Source organism: Balaenoptera musculus, chromosome 20 (genome assembly GCF_009873245.2).
Source record: "Balaenoptera musculus isolate JJ_BM4_2016_0621 chromosome 20, mBalMus1.pri.v3, whole genome shotgun sequence".
NCBI classification, from domain to species: Eukaryota; Metazoa; Chordata; class Mammalia; order Artiodactyla; family Balaenopteridae; genus Balaenoptera; species Balaenoptera musculus.
In genome coordinates this window covers 16,594,826-16,621,914 of record NC_045804.1, presented here as the reverse complement: position 1 = coordinate 16,621,914, position 27,089 = coordinate 16,594,826, and the positions used below count along the sequence as shown (strand labels likewise).

The 27,089-nt window shown below is 46.9% G+C and overlaps 1 protein-coding gene across 7 annotated transcripts in view; it reads right to left on the bottom strand.

The window, feature by feature from the left end:
* Nucleotides 1-3,612: 3,612 nt before the first annotated feature.
* KANSL1 (KAT8 regulatory NSL complex subunit 1) overlaps nucleotides 3,613-27,089 on the bottom strand; it is a 186,673-nt gene continuing 163,196 nt past the window's right edge. For 4 of the 7 annotated variants that reach the window (XM_036835746.1, XM_036835751.1, XM_036835748.1 and 1 more), the window contains 9 exons: nucleotides 21,717-21,888; nucleotides 13,006-13,188; nucleotides 12,334-12,522; nucleotides 11,850-11,998; nucleotides 7,835-7,956; nucleotides 7,145-7,202; nucleotides 6,812-6,924; nucleotides 5,743-5,995; nucleotides 3,613-5,426 (listed from right to left, as the gene is read on the bottom strand). In XM_036835746.1, coding sequence (XP_036691641.1) covers nucleotides 5,199-5,426; nucleotides 5,743-5,995; nucleotides 6,812-6,924; nucleotides 7,145-7,202; nucleotides 7,835-7,956; nucleotides 11,850-11,998; nucleotides 12,334-12,522; nucleotides 13,006-13,188; nucleotides 21,717-21,888 — 1,467 coding nt within the window. In that variant the 3' untranslated portion in view covers nucleotides 3,613-5,198. The remainder of the gene's footprint in view (nucleotides 5,427-5,742; nucleotides 5,996-6,811; nucleotides 6,925-7,144; nucleotides 7,203-7,834; nucleotides 7,957-11,849; nucleotides 11,999-12,333; nucleotides 12,523-13,005; nucleotides 13,189-21,716; nucleotides 21,889-27,089) is intronic. The other 3 variants (XM_036835750.1, XM_036835752.1, XM_036835753.1) reach the window with 3 other exon arrangements.

The following is a 27,089-nucleotide window of genomic DNA, read 5'->3' as shown; positions in this document are numbered from 1 at the left end:
CTGAGAACCAGCTCAGGTTCCATGCAAAGTATATACATGTCTGCAGTGACCTCAACCCCAGAAAAGGTTGATGATGGAAAGTGAAATCTCCATTAAAGAGCAATTTAGAATAGATAAAAAAACGTCACAGCGCTGGCCTCACTAGAGGAAGGAACATTAAGAGCAGTGGATCAATTTACTTACATCCAACAACAACAACAAAAGACGATTTACGAAGACCCCCTTCCTCCTGGCGTCTCTTACCCCCACCCCGGTGAGAACCACTCTCTCTCTCTGGTGACCATCAGAGGACCCCGCCCGGTGCCCAGAAGACAGTGGAGACCCCCCAAGGTTCAGAGCCAGCGAGAGGACCCCGCCCGGTGCCCAGAAGACAGTGGAGACTCCCCAAGGTTCAGAGCCAGCGAGAGGCCCCTGCCCGGTGCCCAGAAGACAGTGGAGACTCCCCAAGGTTCAGAGCCAGCGAGAGGCCCCTGCCCGGTGCCCAGAAGACAGTGGAGACCCCCCAAGGTTCAGAGCCAGCGAGAGGCCCCTGCCCGGTGCCCAGAAGACAGTGGAGACCCCCCAAGGTTCAGAGCCAGCGAGAGGCCCCTGCCCGGTGCCCAGAAGACAGTGGAGACCCCCCAAGGTTCAGAGCCAGCGAGAGGCCCCTGCCCGGTGCCCAGAAGACAGTGGAGACCCCCCAAGGTTCAGAGCCAGCGAGAGGCCCCTGCCCGGTGCCCAGAAGACAGTGGAGACCCCCCAAGGTTCAGAGCCAGCGAGAGGCCCCTGCCCGGTGCCCAGAAGACAGTGGAGACCCCCCAAGGTTCAGAGCCAGCGAGAGGCCCCTGCCCGGTGCCCAGAAGACAGTGGAGACTCCCCAAGGTTCAGAGCCAGCGAGAGGCCCCTGCCCGGTGCCCAGAAGACAGTGGAGGCCCCCCAAGGTTCAGAGCCAGCGAGAGGCCCCTGCCCGGTGCCCAGAAGACAGTGGAGGCCCCCCAAGGTTCAGAGCCAGCGAGAGGCCCCTGCCCGGTGCCCAGAAGACAGTGGAGACCCCCCAAGGTTCAGAGCCAGCGAGAGGCCCCTGCCCGGTGCCCAGAAGACAGTGGAGACCCCCCAAGGTTCAGAGCCAGCGAGAGGCCCCTGCCCGGTGCCCAGAAGACAGTGGAGACCCCCCAAGGTTCAGAGCCAGTGAGAGGCCCCTGCCCGGTGCCCAGAAGACAGTGGAGACTCCCCAAGGTTCAGAGCCAGCGAGAGGCCCCTGCCCGGTGCCCAGAAGACAGTGGAGACCCCCCAAGGTTCAGAGCCAGTGAGAGGCCCCTGCCCGGTGCCCAGAAGACAGTGGAGACCCTCCAAGGTTCAGAGCCAGCGAGAGGCCCCTGCCCGGTGCCCAGAAGACAGTGGAGACCCCCCAAGGTTCAGAGCCAGTGAGAGGCCCCTGCCCGGTGCCCAGAAGACAGTGGAGACCCCCCAAGGTTCAGAGCCAGCGAGAGGCCCCTGCCCGGTGCCCAGAAGACAGTGGAGACCCCCCAAGGTTCAGAGCCAGCGAGAGGCCCCTGCCCGGTGCCCAGAAGACAGTGGAGGCTCCCCAAGGTTCAGAGCCAGCGAGAGGCCCCTGCCCGGTGCCCAGAAGACAGTGGAGACCCCCCAAGGTTCAGAGCCAGCGAGAGGCCCCTGCCCGGTGCCCCGAAGACAGTGGAGACTCCCCAAGGTTCAGAGCCAGCGAGAGGCCCCTGCCCGGTGCCCAGAAGACAGTGGAGACTCCCCAAGGTTCAGAGCCAGCGAGAGGACCCCGCCCGGTGCCCAGAAGACAGTGGAGACCCCCCAAGGTTCAGAGCCAGCGAGAGGCCCCTGCCCGGTGCCCAGAAGACAGTGGAGACCCCCCAAGGTTCAGAGCCAGCGAGAGGCCCCTGCCCGGTGCCCAGAAGACAGTGGAGACCCCCCAAGGTTCAGAGCCAGCGAGAGGCCCCTGCCCGGTGCCCAGAAGACAGTGGAGACCCCCCAAGGTTCAGAGCCAGCGAGAGGCCCCTGCCCGGTGCCCAGAAGACAGTGGAGACCCCCCAAGGTTCAGAGCCAGCGAGAGGCCCCTGCCCGGTGCCCAGAAGACAGTGGAGACCCCCCAAGGTTCAGAACCAGCGAGAGGCCCCTGCCCGGTGCCCAGAAGACAGTGGAGACCCCCCAAGGTTCAGAGCCAGCGAGAGGCCCCTGCCCGGTGCCCAGAAGACAGTGGAGACCCCCCAAGGTTCAGAGCCAGCGAGAGGCCCCTGCCCGGTGCCCCGAAGACAGTGGAGACCCCCCAAGGTTCAGAGCCAGCGAGAGGCCCCGGCCCGGTGCCCAGAAGACAGTGGAGACCCCCCAAGGTTCAGAGCCAGTGAGAGGCCCCTGCCCGGTGCCCCGAAGACAGTGGAGACCCCCCAAGGTTCAGAGCCAGCGAGAGGCCCCTGCCCGGTGCCCAGAAGACAGTGGAGACCCCCCAAGGTTCAGAGCCAGCGAGAGGCCCCTGCCCGGTGCCCAGAAGACAGTGGAGACCCCCCAAGGTTCAGAGCCAGCGAGAGGCCCCTGCCCGGTGCCCCGAAGACAGTGGAGACCCCCCAAGGTTCAGAGCCAGCGAGAGGCCCCTGCCCGGTGCCCAGAAGACAGTGGAGACTCCCCAAGGTTCAGAGCCAGCGAGAGGCCCCTGCCCGGTGCCCCGAAGACAGTGGAGACCCCCCAAGGTTCAGAACCAGCGAGAGGCCCCTGCCCGGTGCCCAGAAGACAGTGGAGACCCCCCAAGGTTCAGAGCCAGCGAGAGGCCCCTGCCCGGTGCCCAGAAGACAGTGGAGACCCCCCAAGGTTCAGAGCCAGCGAGAGGCCCCTGCCCGGTGCCCAGAAGACAGTGGAGACCCCCCAAGGTTCAGAACCAGCGAGAGGCCCCTGCCCGGTGCCCAGAAGACAGTGGAGACCCCCCAAGGTTCAGAGCCAGCGAGAGGCCCCTGCCCGGTGCCCAGAAGACAGTGGAGACCCCCCAAGGTTCAGAGCCAGCGAGAGGCCCCTGCCCGGTGCCCAGAAGACAGTGGAGACCCCCCAAGGTTCAGAGCCAGCGAGAGGCCCCTGCCCGGTGCCCAGAAGACAGTGGAGACTCCCCAAGGTTCAGAGCCAGCGAGAGGCCCCTGCCCGGTGCCCAGAAGACAGTGGAGACTCCCCAAGGTTCAGAGCCAGCGAGAGGCCCCTGCCCGGTGCCCAGAAGACAGTGGAGACTCCCCAAGGTTCAGAGCCAGCGAGAGGCCCCTGCCCGGTGCCCCGAAGACAGTGGAGACTCCCCAAGGTTCAGAGCCAGCGAGAGGCCCCTGCCCGGTGCCCCGAAGACAGTGGAGACCCCCCAAGGTTCAGAGCCAGCGAGAGGCCCCTGCCCGGTGCCCAGAAGACAGTGGAGACCCCCCAAGGTTCAGAGCCAGCGAGAGGCCCCTGCCCGGTGCCCAGAAGACAGTGGAGACCCCCCAAGGTTCAGAGCCAGCGAGAGGCCCCTGCCCGGTGCCCAGAAGACAGTGGAGACCCCCCAAGGTTCAGAGCCAGCGAGAGGCCCCAGAGAGCTGCTCCTCAGCCGCCACCAGCACCATGTCCAGTAACAAGAAAGGCCTGGCATGCAACATTCTGTAACTTTTTTTTATTATTTTTTTCAATTTTTCCTTCCTTTTTTTTAAGCACTAGTCTGTGCTTTGCGAACAGAATCAAGACATTAACAAAGATCAGCTTCTCTGAAGAAAAGCATTTCTATAGAACAAAGACAGCTACATGTTTCGCTGCCAATACACAGCTCAAAGCAGGAAAAGAAAATATTTACAAAATACAAGGTTTTTTTGTTCTTTTTTCTTTTTTCTTTTTTTTTTTTTACAATGCTAAAAGGGTTATTCAGAATTTTCAACCTTATAAATAGAAGAAGCACTTTATGCATAGGGATATGGTGCATTATTGTTTTTTAAAGAAACAATGACAAACCCTTTAACTTGCAAACAGAATCAAAAAAAAAAAATCACTAATGTTGAAAATTGTGAAAAAACCCCAACCATTAAGCAGTTTGTCTACTATTTTTATACGATTACAAAATGGCAAAAAAAAAAAAAAAAAAAAAGTCCTTATTGTCCCCCTTTTTGGTGACGTGATCATGGATGAGACAGGCACAAGGTTAACCCGGGGTGGGGGGGGGGGGTGACGGGGGTGATGGGGCGTGATGGGAACCACAGCTAGGACCAGACAGTGTTACACAGGCAAGGGAGCTCGGAAGAGGAAGGAGCTGACAGACACTGACAGGGAACTGGCTGGGGGTGGGGAAATACGACCAAATGACTCAGTGAAAACAGAATTATACACGAGAGATGGCCGCTCATTTCCAAGACCCGCTAGAGTCTGCAGGGGAGTGGGAAGAGAGGTTAAGTAGTCCTAACCCTACCTCCATAGACCAGGTTAGGTGGGAAAAAGGTTCCAAGTGGAAGGACTGTGCGCGGGGGTGGGTGGATGGTGTGGGAGAGCAGATGAGAGGACACGAAGGGGCAGGATGGGGACCTGAGCAGCCGCAGCCAGGTTACCGCAGTTAAGGAGTCAAAACAGGGATGACCAAATACAGAGGAAACCCAGAACAGGTCTCCAAGACCTGGGTGACAAGGGGAAGCCATTCTGTCAGCTGAGAGCTGGGTGAGAACAGCTGGCAGTTAGTTCGGGCCAAGAGGCTCTGGTGGAGGTGCTCCAGCCCAGACGACCAAGGGGACCGAGCCGGGAGGGCCGGAGCTGAGCCAAGCAACAGAGGGGACGGGGTGCGAGCCCAGAGCGCACTGCTCCCCCCCACCCTAACCTCAGGGGGCGATGCTGAGCTGGAGGTTCCTTTCCCTCTGCCCGCCTGGCTGTCCCACGCTGCCCACAGGGGCGCGAGAGAGGGGTGATCATCCAACATCGCTAAGTCCAGTGATTCAACAGTGCAGAGGATGTGCCAGGACCAGGCCAGCAGGGTCTTATCCTGAACTGTTTGCCAACTGGAGGAAGTGCTCAGGTGTGTGACGATAAAACATGGAAACCAAAACATAAACAAAACAAAAATCAAAACAAGAAAAAAAATATCAAAGTAGAATCTAAATTCCTTAAATTCACTAAAAACTGTGAAAATTTTCGGCATATGATGTTTGAATATCAAACGCAGAGATCTCTGAAGCTTTAATGCCAATCGTGAGTCTGTCTAGATTCTCCTATCCCACTCATCTGTGAGCTGGGCGCTGCGCTGTGACTGCCGCCGCCAGATGCCGACTCTTGAGGGGAATGACGGGAGGCGAGGTGGGCGCCGCCTCTGCCTCCCGGCCAGTCTTGCTGCCTGAGGTGCGCCGAGTGCAGCGGGACGCCCGTTCCTGTGCATCCAGTTGGTCCTCACTCTCTGCCTGGGGACTGTACGCCAGGGGGAAGGTTCGCCGCTCCCACGGCTGGACAGACTGTGGGCAGACAAGATGCCTTGGTGAGGACCCAGTCCCAGCCCGCCTCCTTCCCCAGACGTGTGGACGGGAGGCCATGGCCAGTCTCTCTGGAGTTCCTGGGCTGGCCCAGAGAAAATCATCAGAGTGGGCAACCTTTTAACGATGGCCAGTTCCATGGTACCTTCAGAAAGTCAACTTCAAGTTCAGTCCCCTGTCCCCTTCAAATTGGGGGGGGGGGGGATCCATAAAATGAAGATCCATCTTGAGCAGGTGCTGCCCCCCAGCAATCCCATCCGCCGCCCCGCTAAGCCCACGGAAAGGCAGCGTTCCTCACCTGTTCGTCGAGCCCCAGCTCTGGTGTGGAGCAACGGGTGTCTTCGCTGGCCAGGTGTCGGAGAGCGTCCCGAGCCACGGGAGTGAGGGGGGCTGAGTGCAGTTCTGGGCTAATGGGGCTCCTGGGGGACTGCCCGTGGGAGAACTCGGACAAAGAGTGGCTACTGCTGACATCAGGGGAGGCGGGTTGAGGGGTGGAGGGGTTGGCACTGCCCAGCTGGGGCGTTGTCCGGCCGTCTGATGACCTGTAAGACCTGTATACCAAGAAGCGCAAATCTGAGTGCCTGGGTAATAGGGAATTTCTTATGCGTTTGTTTTTTGGGTTGGGGAGGAGGCATGAAAAAAGCTTCCCGACCAGAGGAGCCGAGGCAGACTGACACCAGCAGTTCTCTCCGAGGAACCACAGACCCCTCACTTCCTACCACTGCCGTGCACACGGGCAGGCACACAACACGGCGTCTAAGAGCTGTGTACGCCTGTCATCCCAAGAAAAGGCCACGGCCGAACAACGCTGGGGGTAATCCCTGGCTCAGTGCCCAGTGGATTCACAGGGGAAGGGGAATTAGCCCAGACTTCGAAAACTGCAGGCAAAGAAAAAAGCAAAAACAAGAGCCCTAAATATTTCTACTTGAGAATCCTGAGGGCTTCTCACTGTAACACTAAAGGGAGAAGAGGGCAGGACAGTTCTTCCAAGTAAAGCAAGACCACAAAAATCAAACTCTACTGTTCAAAGGAAGGTTAACTTGTGGTGAGGCCTCCAAAGCTCCTCTAATCCAATCACTACAACCCCCAATCAGCCTCCAAATGCCACAGACAGCCTACCCCTGGACCCCGGGAGATCACCGGAGTTTGTCAGAACTGGACAGTCACCACTCAGCAAGGGTCCAGCATTTGACTGCTTGTACCCTCATTAGTCCCAACAAACACCACAGAACGTCTGCATTCTCGGCCATCAACAGGGAATGAATATGAAGAACAACTAAGTGGCAACTCCATGGACACAGCTAGGGTCCAAACTCCCCGCTGACCCTCCCTCCATAGGCCCTGGAGGCCTGTGCCTGCCCCATCACCTGCTGCCCCGCCGCTGAGGGGGCACACTCGTGGTCCACAGCCACCGAGCCCTCTCCATCTCCTCACATTTGGCATGCAGGGCGGCGAAGGCTGCGTCAGACAGGTCCTCGATCTGCAAAAGAGCATCTTCATCGATCCCCCCTTTCCTCCAGGAAGTCAAGTTTAAGTGCGTAGACCAATTCTAGAAGCAGCCCCACCCCACACTAGGCTCTTCCTGGTCAGGACAGGAATACAATGAGCTTGCACTTGACACCCACAGGTCTTGAGGCGTCTGCAGTGTGTGCACCCATGAGTGCGTGTGCTCTTCTAAGAGGGAGCGCCCAGGCCCTTACCTCCTCATTCTCCTCTTCAGGACTCCCCTTCAGAGACCGAAGATCAACCTCCCGCCAGCTGCAAAACCAGGAAGGAACAATTGTGAGATGGCAGGCAGCCTGGGGCAGGATAAGCACATCCGTGCAAGAACGAGAGCTCTCCACCTGCAAGTGACACTGCTCTCTGCTGGGCCTGCTTAGCCCTGGGGCCTCTCTAAGAGGTCCCACACTCAAATGCGCACAAGGGGCAGAAACAGGGGAAGCAGGCTGAGGGTGGGACTAGAGCTGGGAGACTTACAAACTCAAGCAAAAGAACCTGTTTGTGGGGCCAGCACTCCCCAGCACCAGCTGATCGCTACCACATGGGAATGCGTATACAGGGTTGCCCAAGCTTTTGATGTGTCAACAAAAACTGGAAATAAACATTCATATGTGAAATCTTGCTTTGATGCTAACAACAAATTCAATATTTTAAAACATATTTGTATGCATCAAACAAAACATGTCTATAGCCAGTTTGTGGCCTGTGGTCTGGTTGGTGCTCATATAATGGAAGAAAATTATGTAAAGAAATAATTTCACTCTGATCAGGTAGACCTTCTCTTAAAGAGAAAACAGCCGAGGCTAGGCCCCAAAGCTCAGTGACCAGGAGAGGGAAAGGGGCAATGACAGGAAGACCAGCAAGAAGAGCCCATCACCCAGGGCCTCTACCTGGGAGTAAGGATCTCCTTGTACTGTAGCTTCTCTACACGGGTGGTTGCAGCGACTGACATTGGGATGACAATGTTGTTAATATCGAAAGAGCTCTCTCCCCTTCTCCTCCTTACCGGTTGCTGTAAGACAAAGGCAAGTTTAAGAGGCAGGAACAATTCTACATACCTCAAATCATACATCTGAGATTTAAAACAGGATCACCAATAACCAGGAATCTGGGTCTTTGGGTCGGGCCCGGGCAGGGATGGCAGCAGCTGCTTGCACCTAGGAGATGGTCTCCCAACAGCAAAGTGCTCAGGGGAAATGCTAAGTGGTCCTGAGGAGTATCTTCCGTTCACAAGTCTCACTCGCACCCTCTTTCTTCATGGGCTCACGTGAAAAGAGACTTCTGTTGAAGCTTACAGGGGTGGGTATCCTGGGGCCTTGAGTCAATTGCCACGGTTTCTACTCCTCCACGCGCAGCCTTAGCCTTATTAACAACCATACCCCGCAACTAAATCCTCCTTTCTGCTTCCCCTTTTATCTCTGTCTATGACACAGACCCATGGGGGATCCTAAAAGCAATGCTTCAGCCTAGTGGTGATTCTTCGGGTTAAAAAGATAAATTCCCCTACCCTGAAAGATGCCCAAAGGACAGGCCCAGCTCAATGGATCATCTAACCTTGGTTGTCATGGAAGCCCCTCCTTCTCGTAGATCTGAACTCTTCAGCTAAATCTGTACCCACCATCTGCTCGGCCCTTATGTGATCTCCCCCTTTCTGGCTGTTATTCTGAGGGAAAGAGCTGAGCGCATTCTAGCTATACCAACAGAGGTGAGTGGAGGGCAACGGATGAAGAAGCCTTGGCTGTACAGCTCACACTCCTGGAGAATGGAAATTTGCTCCTACAGGAAGTTAAGATCAAACTCGTGGGAAAGAAGACGAACAAGGATCCAGTGTCAGCGGAGGAGGTGGGCATGTGCAGCAAGTGGGAGACCGGAGGAGGAGTAAAGCAGGGCGCCAAAGGGCACGGTTTCTTAGATGAAGGGGCATGTCCACGAGCTGCCTGTGCCCAGAAACAGAGAGACTGGCGATTGAGCTGTGAGAGCCCAGAGCGAAACAGTGGGGTGACATGCTGCCATGGTGACAATACAGCTGCAGACACCTAAGAGGCTACATTCAAACCCAAACCACCAAGTGTGGCCAGGCCAGAGGGAAGGGGTTAGTGAAGGAAGATGGGGAAGAGGTTGTTCCCTACAGCTAACCTCTCTACTCTCTGTTCCTAGAGGGGGATCTATGACTGATTCATCGTATCATTTCAGGACCTTCTCAGAAAATGTTGAAAGGCAATGTTTCCTGGGCCAGGATTTTAGCTGCTGTCACCTATGATTTCAGGTTATTACAATGTCTTTTTCATCTCAGTCTTCTCCTCTGTCAGTAAGAATAGACTGTCACTGACTTCACAAATTTAGGGTAACTGGTTAACCAAAACGGTTGAAGAGACTTTTGCAAGTCTTGCCTGGCTGAGGATTAGCGACCTCACACTCAAAGGCCTCTGTCACATCTCTGCTGAACTTATACACCCCGCTACAAGAAGTGTACCTTAAGAAAGCCTCAAGAGATAGCTTTCCCTTTATCTTGGTCAAGAATGAATGTGAAACTGCTGGCAGAAACAGGTATGTACCTTCCCTGAATCTTCTTGGGCCTGCTGTTAGTGCCTTCAAGGCAAAGGGACAGGAGCGGGTTGTGGGGTTCAGCAGGCTCCAGCTCCCACCCTACATTTAGATTTCCCAATTCCATAAGGCACTCATTTGATCTAACTTAACTACTTTCTCCTGTTTAGAACGAGGTGGAGGGCAGGTGATGGGAATGAAAAGTGGTTCCCAAACCTGGCTGCACATCAGATGCAAGATGAGGAGTATATTTAAAAAAGAAAAAGAAAAAACAGGTTCAGGGCCCCCTCTCTTCTAACTACCAAATCAGAATATCCAGGGCTTCCAAGAAAGAAAAGAAAAAAGGCCATGGAGGTGACCCTGGCGCACCTATCAGCTCTTGTGGCTTTCTGTGGGAGCACTACCACATACACCCCACCCCTCTCCTCCCCCACCACTTCTCCAGTGTCTTGTAGCTTCTCTACCTCATTTTAACTATCTGGCCTATCACTCTTCTTGCTATTATATAAATCCAGATTCTCTGAAAAAATCTGGCAGCAAGAGCCTTAAGGGTCAGCACAGTGCTATATACAAAATTTGTACTCATTAGACAATAAGTAAAAATTTCAAGTGATCCAGGCCTAAGTTTACATTCTTCAGGCACAAGAGGGCAGCAGGTGAAAAAATACTGAAGTCTCACCAAGTCTCAGAGAAGACTTCTATTAGAATTAGCCTCTTTAAAATAGTTTGGTTGGGCTTCCCTGGTGGCGCAGTGGTTGAGAATCTGCCTGCCAATGCAGGGGACACGGGTTCGAGCCCTGGTCTGGGAAGATCCCACATGCCGCAGAGCAACTAGGCCCATGAGCCACAACTACTGAGCCTGCGCATCTGGAGCCTGTGCTCCGCAACAAGAGAGGCTGCGATAATGAGAGGCCCGCGCACCACGATGAAGAGTGGCCCCCGCTCGCCGCAACTAGAGAAAGCCCTCGCACAGAAACGAAGACCCAACACACCCATAAATAAATAAATAAATAAAAATTAAAATAGTTTGGTTTTTCTGAGACCCCCTACTAATGGACAACTGAGTTAGTGATAGATACTACAACACCTATGGAGACAAAATCTGTGGGTGTGGGAGGGGAGGAAGAGGGAGGAACAAGGAGGTCATTTGGAAAAGACTCTGACTTTTAAGAGTAAAGACAGAACAATGTGAAGAATTCCTACCTGATTGCAGGAGCTCAGTGAGCACATTTTGTGGGCTTAGAAGTTTCTTGATATAAGCTCTGAAGGGGCTTCAAAGCACCTGTATAAGTCACCTCTGCAATGCCCCAACCTAGGCTCACTTTGTGCAGCATGATGGTAAGAGAACTGGCTCTGCAGTCAGACTGCCTGGGTTTGAATCACAATTACACCCTCACAAGTCACCTCACTTTATGCAGCTTAACCTTGGAAAGACTCAGTTTCCCTGCCAACAAAACGGGAATCTCTTATACCACCTACACCTCAAAGGGCATTCATTACAGGACTGAATGAGGTAACACACATAATGCACTCAGCGCTGACACAACAAACATTACAGTTGTATTGTTTTATTATTACTATCTCCATTATTATTATTATTACTATATAAAGGACCCTTTTAGTGGGCACAAAGCAGCTACAGGTATATGTGTTCAAGGAGGCACACACTGAGGAATTAAAACACTAGAATGATATTAATGTGAATGTGTGTCTGGAATGGCCGTGCAAACAGCTTTCGGGATGGAGTGTGCTACCGCAAAAGCTGATCAGGGGCCGAAGAGCCTCCTGTTACGAGCATACTACATGTCAGTGCTGCCGGTGTGGCCTGCTGGATCTGTAATTCTGCTCTGTACTCCTAAAAAACATGGGCTCTATGTCCCGCTTCCCTTGCAAGCACCCTAACACACCCAGTGTTTATTCTCAGCACTCCAGCTCCACTCCCCAGGAGAGTAAAAACAAGGAAATCAAACGTCTCCAATGCCCACAGGCATCTCTCTTTTATCCCTCCTCTCATGTTTACTTAGCCCAACAGAGTTAGCGTCATGGCACTGTTGAGTTCTGTGTGAAACTTAGTCCCGTGCGTCCTGAATAGCCATGGACCACCCAGGAGCCTGTCTCTGCATCAAGCTTTCTATGGCTGGCTCAGCTCAGATCCATCTCTACGTGAAAAACAACTCAAGGAAAACAACGTAATGGAGGATCAAACAGCACCACTTTAACTTGAAAAAGACAAATACGCCAAGATGAGTCGAGTCCCCGTAACTGCCCTGGCCCTTACAACCCTCTCTCTACACTGTCCTCCAACCCACTGGAATGAGCTGTCACTGCAGAGGGGCTGTCCAACTCCACGCAGGTACTTACAGACGTGCTGGCTGTAACCTGGGGACTACAGCTGGTGGGTGCAGAGGTGTCTGATGACGCGGAGAGCTGTCGCACCAAGGGACTGTGTGGTGGATGCTGGGTGGCCGCCAAGTAGCTGGAACTGCTCAGGTCCGTGTGATGCTTCAACACTGCAGAAGTCAACAGAAAAGAGGAATACGTGGCTACCTCAACCTGCTCTACTTCCAGCACAAGCCAGGAATGCCAGCAATATGCAGTAAAGGCAAAAATGCTTTCTAAGCCTAAAGGATAAAAAGATGAAGCAAACTGGTTGACGGGAGGTAGGGACGGAGCAGAGGTTGCTAGAGAGTAAGAAGTGACCTACACTTAGAAGCAGTAGGGCCCCTCTACTCTGCCTTCCTAGAAAGTGAAGCACAAAGCTAAGGGCAACTATAAGAAGCCCAGGCTGCCCCAGAAAGCCCTGAGCAGGTGCAAACGAAGGCAGAGGTGCCGGGCCTGGCCCTACCTTCACTTCTCTCGGATGAATGGTCTCGCAATCTCATTTTGCTGTGGTTTGGGTCATGCACGGGTGGCGGCGGGTTGAGCGAGCGCTCTGCTTTGGGCGCTGTCACTCGCTCCACCATAGGCACGGCCCCCACATCGTCTAAGTGCTGCCTGTGGGTCCTGTCAGGCCGGGTTTGGTGATGGGACAGCTCTGAAGAGGGGAACAGAAAAAGAGCTGTGAAACACCTTCTCTCAATCTTTTCTTATATGAGTTCCGAGCTCTTCAGTTCTCTCTAGGTCAGTGACATAGACACCCAGGGCAGCAGGACAGTCCTCTGGGACTGAAGCTTCTGGCAAATAACACACTGGCCAAAACAGGCCAGGGAGCCCACAGGGCTCTCAACCAGAAAAAAATGTGACACCAGACTACAGAAGACAGCCTGCCCACAGATGGACCCAATGCCATGCCACAGTTGGCTGTTCACTGAGCCCCAAGATACATGGTGTCTGGAATAGCTTTCACAGTCCATCCGAGAGCATCTAAGACAAGTAGGAAAAGAAGACTGTGAGCTGAATTTACATCAGTCAACTGCTTCTCCCAACCCCGACACAGTGCCATGGCCATACCAGTAACCTGAGAACATAAAAGGAATAGGAAAGTAATTGGAGGACTCTCTGGACCCCTGAAACTTACTGGCTGTTGTCAGGAAGGAGTTGACCAACTTGTGCCTGTCTTTACGAGTTGGATCAGGGAGACTGCCTGGCATGGGTGCTCTGTGCTTAAGTGAAAACTTTTTTGGAGGTTTGATTTTGTCAAAAGGTTTGTTCTGCCATTGAGATTTCAGCATGCTCTGGAAGTGCAGGCTTGTGGGAACATCTGCAAGAAACACAAAACACTGCGGTTTTAGTCCAGACACCTGGGCTCTGGGCTCTTCTCTCACGAAGTGAGGCGTGTTCACGGCAACTCTGGCTCACCGGTGAGCGAGACCCACACTGCACCCTTCTTCCAATTGCCCAGTGGCAGGAGGACCCAAGCAGGGCAAGCACTGTCATGCGGAAGATCTGTTTATTGGAACTTTACTGAAGGTCATTCTTTTACTCACAGACAAGTCACTGTTGCCTTTTATTTGCAAGTTCCAAACAAAAAAATCTAAAACACCTTTTGTTAGATTGATGAACTTTTCTTTGTTCCTGTGTTCCACTAAGTCTGTTAACTTTATTGGTTTGAAAGATTGATAAACATCCTGTTTTTATTCTTCTAGAAACTGAAATATTTCAACCTACTTCTTTCTATCAACATAAAGTTAATCAGGATATATTCATTCAACAACTACTTACCGTCTATTATTTTATCAGGCACTGGACTGGGTACTACATCTTCCTCTAAATAAGAACTATACTATTCTCCCCCCTCCTTCCTCCAGACCCTCACCACCTCCCACCTGGGGATTATCTAGGTTTTTAAGTGGATTAGTTAATATTCAATATCATAAATTAATCTTTTAGACTTAATTATAATTTTTTACCTTCTTTGGGGGTTCACCACTGTTTCTTGCATCTTTCCATTTTGTTAGTTTCCTCTTTTATTTTCCTAAGAATGTGGCCTTGAGTAATTTCTTTAGAAATAGTATTTCTAGATTAAAACCAGTTTTCTCTCAGACTTTAAAGCTATTACTACAGTGTCACCAATAAGATGGAATCTGACTCATTCACTTGTAGGTGCTCTGTTTCTTCCTTTAAACTTCTTTTGGGGGAAAAAGCTTGCTGTGGTACTCTACAGGTCAATTTGGGGAGAACTCTAATACCGAGTCTTTCAATCCATGAACGTGGTACACCTCTCCATTTATTTAGGATTTCTTTAATTTTCTCTCATCAGTGTTAGGTAGTTTTCATTGTACAGTTCTTTAAAAAAAAAAAAAGTTATTTATTTATTATTAATTAATTTACTCATTTAGCTAGCTGCACCAGGTCTTAGTTGCAGCATGCGGGATCCAGTTCCCTGACCAAGGATCAAACCTGGGCCCCTGCATTGGGAGTGCGGAGTCTTAACCACTAGACCACCAAGGAAGTCTCCATTGTACAGTTCTTATACATATTTTGTTAATTTGATATTTTTGATGACATTATACATGATAGCACTTTTAAAAATTTCAATTTATAATTGTTTACTGCTAGTATGTAGAAATACAGTAATTTTTAATATAGTGACCTGTATCCTGTGATCTTACTAAATCCATTACCAAGTTTTTGTTTGTTGTTGTGGTGTCCTTAGAATTTTCTACATACACAAGTATGTCACTTACAAAAAGCTGTTTTACTTTCTTTCTAATTCGTATGCCTTTTATTTCTATTTCTTGTCCTATTATTCTGGCTAGAACCTCTAGTGGCAATCTGAAACTTACATCTTCCTTTTTATAGTCTCATTCTGAAACTTCACCACCATGGATATAGGTGTGGGTCTTTTTTCAGGGTTCTAAAAAACTTTCCATGGTCCTTTTTAATCTGAAGACCAGAACATCTCTCTTTAGCTCCCAGTTCCTCCTGGGAATCATTAACCACCTGGGACATAGTCAAAGTCAAAGCCCCTGGGACTTCCCTGGTGGCGCAGTGGTTAAGAATCCGCCTGCCAATGCAGGCGACGCAGAGTCGAGCCCTGGTCCGGGAAGATCTCACATGCTGTGGAGCAACTAAGCCCGTGTGCCACAACTACTGAACCCACGTGCCACAACTACTGAAGTCCGCATGCCTAGAGCCCGTGCTCTGCAACAAGAGAAGCCACCACAATTAGAAGCACTTGCACCAGAACAAAGAGCAGCCCCTGCTCGCTGCAACTAGAGAAAGCCCAGGCGCAGCAATGAAGACCCAATGCAGCCAAAACTAAAATAAATAAAATAAAACAAATTAAAAAAAAAAAAAAAAGGTCCCAGCCCCTGAGTCCATACCCGCTGCTGTAGCACAGAATGAAACACCACCACTTTATGGAAAAGGGGAATAATCCAACCTAGCTATATTCCAAAACAAGTCCAAACTTATCACCCAGGCAAATGCCCAGGTCCCATCCCTACTTCTGTGTCCTTTTTCACTGTGGGCAAAGAACCTTCCCCTACCAGCTCCTACCCCATAGGAGTTTACTCAAAAGCATGTGCTTTGGGCGCCCCCTTTTTCTAGTTTTATTTCTTCACAGTTATCCTGTTTGTTTTCCATCTTTCAAAAATCACTCCAAACTCTATTCACCCATGGCATGCCTTCTTTTTTCAGAATTGTTAGAGGTTTATTTAGTGTATTTTCTAAACATTCTTGGGGTTTTGGTGCCCAGGGAGGATAGCTGATGTGCTTAATCTGAGCTAGGAATGGGGAGCAAAGAAGAGGGGAATAAATGAACATTTACTAAACCCATTATATTGTGGCTGGCATTGTGTATTACTTAATCTTCAGAACAATTCCATGATGTAAACATTACTATGCTCCTTTTAAAGCTAAAAACATATTCAGAAAAGTGAATTAACTGTCAAGGTTACACAGTTTAGTAAGTAACAAGCAACATTCAAACTCAGGTCTGTAAAATCCTAAAACCTATACTCTTAGTCACTACACCATGAAATTATTCTTTGGCCCAGAGAATGGAGCAGTTTAATTCTGGAGTGAAATCTGATATTTCTCAAATTATTCCCAAGGAACTGGAGAGTACAGGATATTTTTCAAAAGAGTTCTGCAGTGTAAAAAAGAGACTCCTTCCTATAGCATAGACCATGTATTTCATGACACTTCAAAGAACAAGATACATCTCTGGGGACAGTGCTATCTTCTGAAATTTTTTCCCATAATCATTCTTTCCTTTCTACACTTAAAAACAAATTCACCTATCCCAACCCTTCACATAAATATATCAGCTTTCAGCCAGGCCAATGATATCAGAGCTCATTGTACTCCCAGCCCTTAGATCCCACCCAAGGCCCTCAATAAAATGGTTTGATTTTCCCATCCCCCAAAGGTCAAATGTTAAAAAAAAAAAAACAAAAAACTCCCAAATAAGAATTAAGTTTAGAGGTATTAATGGTAAAAATTCCTTGCTCTAACTCAGAGTGGTTGGGGAAAAGTATATAGGAAATAAAGCATCGTCTAGAGGAATTCTGAAAGCTGGGCTGAGCTTGAAGGTATAAAGAAGGCTCAAGAAGTGGGAGAGCACCTCCTCTATATCCCAGGATACCCCTTGGTCAGCAGGAGAGTTACTCCCCCTTGGCAAAGGTTGTTTTTTTTTTTTTCCGGCCGCGCCACGCGGCATGCAGAATCTTCCCTGAGCAGGGATCGATCCCCCTGCATTGGGGGTATGGAGTCTTAACTACTGGACTCCCAAGGAAGCCTGCAAAGGCTGTTTAATGGGACTACAACAAAAGCACAGTAGTTTCATTTTCTTTTCCTTTTACTTTCTGCAGTCACTGTGCTCCCAAATCTGAAAATTAAGCCAGGGAGAAAAGGAAATAGGATATGGTTATGGTGGAAATAAGTAGTCCTAGACACGGGTCCTCGTCCCATCACTGAGTAGGAGAAAACAAGAACAAATCGCTTAGCTGGGCTTTAGCTTCTTCATCTGTAAAATGAGGCAGCAAGACCTGATCAGAGCTGGTAACGTCCTAGCACACATGCTCTAGCTCTCTCCTCTTTTGTCTGCTGCAGGCACAGGCTACTCGCAACATTCCTTCTGTTGTACCCCAAGACCTTAGACCCGTCTCAAATTATTAATTAGTTAATTAAATCCAGACAGACACCATCAATCAATTTGAGTTAAGCACAAGAGAGAAAAGACATTTATATGTTACTGCCAGACCAGATGACTACTGAGTCTCTCAACTCTAACATGTTAATTTCAATAAGTCTTCAACTAAAACTCCACTCCTAATCCCCTCCCCTCATTTAAATGCTCTGAAGTGGAAGCTGGCACAAGTGTAGACCACTACTGCCTTGTGCTCTGGAGCTGAGGTATTAAGCAGAACCAAGAGCAACTTCCCCTATAAACCCACCGAGTAAGCAGTTAGGGATAATAACAAACTGTTTAAGGGACTCAGGCTGCTAGAAGTTTGCTGTGTTTTAACTGCTTTCATATAAGAGTAAAGAGAAACCCAGTTAAATCCCCCAGTCAGTGAACAAAAATCATCTCTTAGGAATTGCTGGTCTGAGTTCCTGTTCTGAGTAATAACACCTGGGATCTACAGAGCTACAACTCTGAAATAGATTGGATATAGAGGACCTGAAAGTAAGCAAAGAGTTGTAAAAACGGAAGAGAACACAGTAGGGACCCATTCAGCTAGAGGACTCCACACATTGCGTACCTGCATAGGTAATGGCTATTAAAGTGTATTATCAAACAGGAAGGTGCAGATCCTTGAAGTGCAGATCAATGACAGGAAACATCATCTTAGGTTACTATTTCCTCAAACAAAATGAAAAGACTTTAACCTCAGGCCCACTAGGGTCTGACACTCCAAGATTAACCTGTTTTACTCATTGCTTTCCACCATTTTCTCAAGAACACTTTCTTGTGGTGTTTTGTAATGCTCACTTCCTCCTCCTGCTGGTAAGGTGCAGTGGCCTCATGTATACAGCTAATTGTCTTGGCAAGCTCTCACAAAAGAGCATTGATCTTCACAGCCAGCAGGTGGTGCTCTTATTAAGCACAAACCTAAATCTGAACATTCTTTTCCCCAAGGTTATACATCCTCTACATTTCAAGCTAAGGATTAACTGGCTTGATTAAGTGAGGTAATACGGAAACAAGCTCCTTTTTCTGGAGAACTAAAGGGTTATCACACCCTAATGGCTCCACCTTCCAGTCAGGCAGTAGTTCCTCAAATTAATGGGAGCGGCTGAGGTGTGGCAAGATGGAAGATAGAACGCTAAGATTAAGAGCTGCAGTTGGTTCCCATCCTCACAAAGTACACAAACTGGTTAGGAAACATTAGTAAAACTCTACATGAAAATGAAAAGTTGGAAGTCCTGCCATCTTTAAATATATTCTAGAGAAGAGGCTGCAAAGGGGTGGCCCAGAGGTCAGGTCTGGAGCACATGTTTGACCCACACACGTGTGCTGGCTGCTAGTCTTCACCATTACTCACTATTCCACACAAAGATATTTGGGGAATCTCAATACTTTAGGAGGCGCTATTCACATCTTTGTGGCCCTGTGAATCTTCCAGTTTACAAATAGATAGCATTCTGAATGTGGCAGTTGTTTGGATCAAGTCAAAATTATCCCAATAGTCACAATATTAGATACACTAATTAGGGCCCCAAATCAACCCACATAAAGTCTAATTTATCCATAGGCAGATATGTTAATGATTCTACTTGGTATATATACTATTCCCCTGTACAGTCTCATAAGGAGAGTTTAATGACCAACTCGCTTGTCCAAACCCCAATGTCATGGTTAGGAGGGGTGTGTGTGTGTGTATGTGTGTGTGTCAGAGAGAGGGGAGAGAAGGGGGGAAAAGCAGGAGGGGGAAAAAGTGGTGGGGGAGACAAGACAGACAGACACAGAGAAACGGCAGGCAGGAAAATGAAGACCACGGAGACCACAGAAAGTGGTCTCCTTCCTTTCTCCCTCATTTGCTACCTATAGTTGCTTGGAATGGAATGGAGTGGGGAAGTATAAGGTCAGCAGTCAGATTTATAGATATGATGCAGTCAGAAGAACAGAAAGTGTTAATAGGGAATGGGTACCTCCTAGCAGAGATGCTGAATGATGGAACAGGAGATGCCAGGCAGGCGTTTTGGGCATATCTGATTGGGGGGTGGGAGAGAGAATTCACAACTATACATGGTAATACTGCTGACAAAGGAATGATCACCATATTTATCAGCTGATATTCAATGAGTATGGAAGAGACCTTATCAGAATCAGATATAACTACAGGCTTCAGCCTTCTTTATTCAAATATGAGACCATACAATTCAATATTGTAATCCTAAGAGAGTAACTCAAGAAATGTTCCCAAATCATCCTGGTGTCTCTGTCTGTAGCTAGAGTCTGGAAACAGGTAGAAACCTGACTTCTCTTAATATCCTGGCTGGGGAGAAACATGAACTATAGTGAAAAGAAGGACAGGTATCAGATGACCTCAGTTTGAATTCTGGAGCCTTCTACATTAGCTATGTAGCCTGAGATAAACCACAACCTCTCTAAGCCTATTTCTTGATCTGTAAAACTGAAGTAACTTTACAAGATTACTGAGAGAAGCAAATGAGACAAGTATAAGAAAAGTGCTTGTAAACTATAAAACGCTATACAAACATTATCTTAAGTTATATAAGTTATAATCCAAATGGCAAGAAAAGGTAAATGTCAATGACTCTGGAATCTGAAGCACAGAGGAAAATGTTTTAGTGTTTTCTACTCATTATGTTCTAAAGTTTATTTACTGCTCCACCACTCCTGACCTAAACCCCTGCCTAGCTTGCTATGCATATGTTTCAAATTTCTAAGTATTTCCACTCTTACTAGAAGTCATGTGGCAGCAAGAATATTATGCCATGCCTTTCTTACAGTTGAAGGGAGTCATGGTAGTAAGGCTTGGAGTAGCTAAACAGATTTAGGTGACCAAGAAAGAATCCAGTCATTTGAAGAACAGATAAGGAATGAGGGGATTACAGTCATCTAATGTTTGATTAATTAGAAGATGGGATTCTCCCAAGATAGTTTATCAGTAATGACTGTTTTTGTAAATAAAGTTTTATTGAAACAGCCACACCCACTTGCTTATACATGGTCTACGACTGCTTTTGTGCTACAAGGGCAGAGTTGCCTAGTTACAACATAGACTAAACCTAGCCAGTATGATCCATAAAGCCTAAATTATTTAGTATCTGCCCTTCTATGAAAAAGATAATATACTACTGATGCTAAAAAAAACTTGGGTTTTCTTCTCATGTCAATAAGTAAATCTTACATCCCATATAATTCGCATTCCCCAGACTCCTATTTTAGTTATCTTCCTTTCAAAAACTTGTACGGACTACCTGTAAGGTGCTATGAAGGATAGAGCAGGAAGAAAAACATGGTCCCTTATCCTCAGAGAACTTAAAATTTAACTAATGGAAAATAAGGTCATAAACAGCCATCATATAAACCATAACATATAGATAAAATAACACAGTGATTCGAGAGGAAATGCTTACATTCTGTAGGTTGGGGCCAGATGATGAGATTATTTGCAAATCAGTGAAACAAATCCAGATTATGAAAACACTGGCTTCCTGTAGTCTATAGAACAGTTTTCAACATTTTTGCTCATGTACTCCCACCATTTGAAATGTAATTTTTATTTTATTTTTTAAATTTTAAAATTTTTTTGGCCACACCACAAGGCTTGTGGGATCTCAGTTCCCCGACCACGGATTGAACCCGGGCCCTCAGCAGTGAAAGCATGGAGTGCTAACCACTGGACCACCAGGGAATTCCGAAATGTAGTTTTTAAGAAAATCATAAACTCAGACAGTTGTAAAGGCTGTATTTTCTAGAATACTACATGCATTAAAGATATTTATACCAACACCTCAGCATGTACATATATAATATTTACCTTAACTAAAAAAAATCTTTTACACCTACTTATTCAATCAGACTACAGTCACAGTAAAATCTAATTTCAGTTGTTAATTCTCTCTCTTTTTAAAACTTAAATACGGTACAGTTGACGTGCAATATGTTAGTTTCAGGTGTAAGTTATTAATTCTCTAAATATTTATTCTAAGGTGACAGAAAAGGCAGAGAATCTTGCCATAAGTTATATACAAAAAAATAATGTACCCTGTCTTCATAATTTTTTATTCAAAACTTTCTTTTGCTTAATTCCCAAAGGATTCTTCTTCAGGAGCCATGAATTCTGAAATGGTTCCTTTGGTGTCCCTTCTGCCCAAGGTTTTTATACTCTGGGGGGCAAGACCCACAGCAAGACTCAATATGGGTAAGAGGAATGACTTTCATGTAGTGGGAGAAAAGCAATTATGAAAAGGGAGGTGGAAAAGGAAAACTGGCAGACACGGAGGCTTATCAGGTAGACCAACTTAGCAGCGCTGCCCATGCTGTTTTACATCATGGCACACACAGATAATACATTTTTTAAGACAGCCTCTGTATAACAGACCAGGCTCCAAGCGTTGTGGCTGGAGGCAACTGTCCTAGCCTCACCACTTGAAGTGTTAGGGGAATTTCTCTCTTAGCAAGCTGCAATGTTTTAGTGGCACATTCCGGTCTGGGAGATCTGTTTGCAAAATTCTAAGAGAAGACCTTTGTTGACAGCAATACCTTGACAGTACCTGGGGGTTGTACCAGAATCTTGGCCGACTTTCTTTCACTTTGAACCCTTTAAGTCTCACGTATTAGACTTTATATTATGTAGACTTTCTTACCATCTGGAAATGCTAGAACCGGGTGAACAGAGGAATCCAACTGGGAAAGGCGTTCCAACAGAGGGGCTTCATAGTGGATTTCTGGAGGCGTGGAGCTGGCACTGCCTGAGCCGCACAGTGCACAGGAGGGGTTCACGTCACAGCCAGAGCGCACCGTGCTGTTCCGGTGAACCTGTGAAAAGTCAGACGAAACTGACAGTTCAGTGTCTGATAAAAACCCAGCTCCCCATTCAGTATCCCAAAGATTCAAAAGGCCCTCTCTAGGGACTTCCCTGGCAGTCCAGTGGTTAAGACGCCGCACTTCCAATGCAGGGGGGCGTGGGTCCGATCCCTGGTCAGGGAACTAAGATCCCGCATGCCGCGTAGCGCGGCCGGAAACAAACAAAAAATCATTATGTTGTACACCTGAAACTATATAATGTTATATGTCCATTATACCTCAATAAAATCAGAAATAAAAGTGACCTGCAAGCTAAAAAAAAAAAAAAAAAAAAAAGGCCCTCTCTACATATATGACACCGCTAACAAAAAGTTTGATCAGTTTGTTAAAATGATTTCCATTTCTCCAACACACTAACCTTCAAGGTAATTAAGTAAACCTGCTTCTTCTCCAATGAAGACATCAAGTTACGTGAAGCCCTTAGGTGCTTACCAAGAACACTTTACAAAACCTGTACGTTTCTACCAGCTTGACGGTTTTCCACCATCTGCTAAGGTGAAGAGCTGGCTCCAGATTTCTGGGTGAACCATGACTCTGCCCTCTTCAGCAACTTCATCCACCTGAGCCATACTAATGAACAACCAACCATACCTCTCCTGTTCTTTTCGCATTTCCTGCTATAAAAAGACTTCCAGGTGGCCTGAAACAACATGGCAAATTTCCGTGGACTCATTAGCTACTCTTTAACCTAGCCTAAAAATCTACTGTTATAAAGCTCATACTTAAGTAATGAAAATGAATTTGGGATGGTGAGTGTTCATATCCATAGTCTTTGTGTTAGATTAATTCCAATGGGATAGAAATCATTTCCATTAAACTTCCTTTGTATACATGTGGGCAGGATAAGAAATAACCTCTCCAGCTAAGTCCACAGTCAAAAATAATCTAAGTCTTCAAAAGATTTAATTGTTAAAAAAAAAAATGGGATTTTTATGATTTTGTGCTTTGAGGAGAAAACTTCAGGTCATGCTGAATGCAGGATCCCTAGGTTCTTGTGTTAGGATGAACAAGTCTGGCACTTGCCAAATCATGACCACAAAAAAGTCATCTGGGTAGCATGCAGTCCTAGAAGAAGGGACTTGTCTGTGGAATGACACTATGACAAGGGATGCTAGAAGCAAGGGTAGTATCATAATAAAGACAAAAGGGTAGCATCAAAACTCTGTAACAACTGCGAGAGGTGCATTTAGCTTCAGCACACCCAGCTCTTGAAAGCTGTTTGCCTTCACAGACACGCACAGAAGAAAGATAAATATGAGAACAATGCGGTCTTTATCAACATTCCCCAACTGCCTCCTCCTTGCAGCGACATAGATGGGTGGCATTCAAAGAAGGCCCTGTGAAGGTTAGACTGGGCAACTTACGCTAAAGTGAAAGAATTCTAATAAGCTGCAGTTGTAGATGGCTTTGAAAGGAAATTATACCAACTAAACACACACTTCTGTGTAGACATTAACTGGTACTGTTTTGGGAAAAACTACCTCTTGCAACCTATTTAACCAGGGCTGGCTTTCTGGGGGAGATAACATTTTGAGGCAGAGAGAGAGAGGGGCCTACGCTGGCAGGGACAAAAACCACAGACTGCGCAGGAGATGAATGGGAGGATTTAGGAAATTAGAATCCAAAAATGGCACCAGAACTTTAAACACTGACAAGATTAGAAAAACATATAAAAATCAGAATAAGAGATCTTAAAAGGGAGGTATATTTTCTCCTCATAAACTAACCCATGACATCAACTAGCTCTCCAAGTGGGCAATGCACAGCATTCCATTTTATAGACTGGATGTAGAGTAAAAACGATATGGCAAGATGAACAAACTAAGAGAAAGATTAAAATAAAAGCTGAAATTACCAAAAGAAAAAATATGTGCTAGAAACAGCAAATTTAAGAACTGCTCTTTGGGAGTTTTTTTTTCCCCCCTTCCCAAACCCACCTCAAGAATGGGTTAGACGGCTTCCCTGGTGGCGCAGTGGTTGAGAATCTGCCTGCTAATGCAGGGGACACGGGTTCGCGCCCTGGTCTGGGAAGATCCCACATGCCGCGGAGCAACTAGGCCCGTGAGCCACAACTACTGAGCCTGCGCGTCTGGAGCCTGTGCTCCGCAACAAGAGAGGCCGCGATAGTGAGAGGCCCGCGCACCGCGATGAAGAGTGGCCCCCGCTTGCCGCAACTAGAGAAAGCCCTCGCACAGAAACGAAGACCCAACATAGCAATCAATCAATAAATAAATCTTTAAAAAAAAAGAGAATGGGTTAGATAGGAACACAGCAATTAATTAGATAAACTGTAAGACTGGCCTAATAAAGAGAAAAAGGAAAAAATGCAAACATATAAGAACTCCTCAAAAAAGCACTAGTTAATTGATAAACTGGATACAGGATACAATAGTGTAGACACATACACACAGCCAAGTTAAAATAAAAATAAATAGTCTTGACATAATGTTATCCAAATAAAACACTAACATGTAGAGAGATGCAGAGAGAAGGAGGATAGAGGAACGTGCAAGAAACCACTGACGTGGTTATGATGGCGGGGAGGAGATTAAGGAGAGCTTTCATTTTCCACATTATGCATTTCTATAATGTTTAAATGTTACATATTTTTATATTCAATCTAATCAGAGACTACAATACACATGCCTTAAATAAAGGTAGGGGGTGAGACTAGTCTTGTGTCCTCAGTGAAGTCTTTAAAAACATTGAAGAACAGATCATTTCTATTCAATTAAAATGGCTGGTGCTGGCATAAAGAAATTAGATTTCTATAGTCCTCTTAGAAAAACAGAATTGACTTAAAACCTGATAAAAAGTATGTGCACACATACTTACACACCAATCTTACTTTTGAATGAAAAACTGTGAAGTGTTAATAGAACCTAGACGTATACAAAAGTATCTTAATTTATTAAGAGATAAATTTGGGGAATTTTTTTGAAGGACAGTTTGGGCAACTTTAAATATACACACACAGAAATAAGACGCCAAATTATACACATGTATTTATTTATTTATTTATTTTAAAAACCACAAAAAAATAAAAACAACCTACCATGAGCAAGTGGGATTTATTCCTGGATATCAAAGTATTCGATATTAGGACATCAATTAATACAATTTCACACTGCCCATTCAACATCTCCACTTAGATGTCTTAACAGGCATTCAGAGTTAGTGAGTTAACACTGAGCTCCTAACTCTTCCCAACTTCCAGTTGCTCAATCTTAAATCCTTGGACTCATCCTAAGCTCCTTTATCATACCCCAAAACCAATCATGAAATCCTATCGTCTCCACCTTCTAAATGTACCCAGGATCTGACCACTTCATACCATCTCAACTGCAGTCACTATCTTTTCTCATATGCGTTTCTTAAATAGCCTCCGAACTGGTCTTCCTGCCTGTCCCTCCTTCCAGTTATTTGACACAGTAGTTGGTGTAATCTTGTTTTACAACCTCAGTCAGACCATGCCAGTCCTCTGCTCAAAGCCTTCCAATGGCTCCTCATCTCATGAGAAATAAAAGTCAAAGTTCTTGCACTGGTACACACAAAGCCCTATACCACCTGTCACTTCTATCCCCTCTCTGACTTCATTTCCTGCTTCTCTCCTAGCTCACGCTACCAGTTCCTCTGACTTCCTTGTTTCTTCCCCAAAATGACAGGCAAACTTCCGGATCACAGGCCCCTGCACTTGGCTCTTCTATTAGCTCCATGGTCATTCCCTCACCTCAGGTGTTTTTCTCAAGTGTCATCTTCCTAAAAATAACTTTTATTTAGAAACATACAAGTGACAAAAGAGTCTATTCTTGACTATAACAACAATAAAAAAATACTGGAATAAGTTTAACTAGAAATTTTAAGCACAAAGCTTAAAGCTATTATTAATATTCTACAAATTAATCTATAATCTTAAACTCAGTAGGTTTTTGGTACAGAAGAGAGAAGAGGCAAATGTAATTTAAACAAACTACAAACTGGAAGAATAAATGCCAAGGGGAAAAGTTCCCAGAAATTTTCTGATAAGCAAAGGTAGACGGGAGTGATTTGCCCTACCACATTTTAAAAGTTATAGTAATTTAAAAAAATATGCTACTGGTTAAGGAGCAGAAAAATTAATTAAACAAAAAGAAAAAATAGACCAATATGTATAACATGACAATTTAATTTTTAACACAGGCAATATTTCTAAATGAATTAACTAAAAAAAAGGGTCAGGGGGAGATGACTTTTCCAATAAATGAATCAGGGAAATCAAGGTCTGGGGGGTGGGAAGAAGGTGGATTCCTACTTCCCATCAAAATAAATTCCAAAGGTATTAAAGATTTAAAGATAAAACAAACATTATGTTTAAACTGTAAAAGAAAAACTGTGTGGCAACATACAGTAGTTAAAAGTGTGGGCAATGGGGCCAGGCTGTCTGGATTTGAGACCTATCTCTGCTGCTTACTAGCTGTATAACCTTAGACAAGTTAAGTAATGGCTTCATCCATAATAACAGCTGCTTATCTGATAAGGCGGTTTTGAGAATAACTATCACTTAGAACAGTGTCTGGTCTCAACTCTCTGTTATTTTTGTAGTCATACAAAGCACACTGTCTTCATTTATAATGGGGGGAGAAAAAAAAAAGACATCAACCATAAAGACCATCGATATCTGGGGCTTCCCTGGTGGCGCAGTGGTTGAGAATCTGCCTGCTAATGCAGGGGACACGGGTTCGAGCCCTGGTCTGGGAAGATCCCACATGCCACGGAGCAGCTGGGCCCGTGAGCCACAACTACTGAGCCTGCGCGTCTGGAGCCTGTGCCCCGCGGCGGGAGGGGCCGCGATAGTGAAAGGCCCGCGCACCGCGATGAAGAGCGGCCCCCGCACCGCGATGAAGAGCGGCCCCCGCACCGCGATGAAGAGTGGCCCCCACTTGCCGTAACTAGAGAAAGCCCTCGCACGAACCGAAGACCCAACACAGCCAAAAATAAATAAATAAATAAATAAATAAAGTAGCTACAAAAAAAAAAAAAAAAAAAAAAATAAAAAAAATAAAAAAAAAAAAAAAAAAAAAAAAAAAAAAAAAGACCATCGATATCAAACTCTAGTTTCTTGTTAGTTGTATGACCTCCTCAAATTTACTCATCTGTTATTAAAGGATCAATAA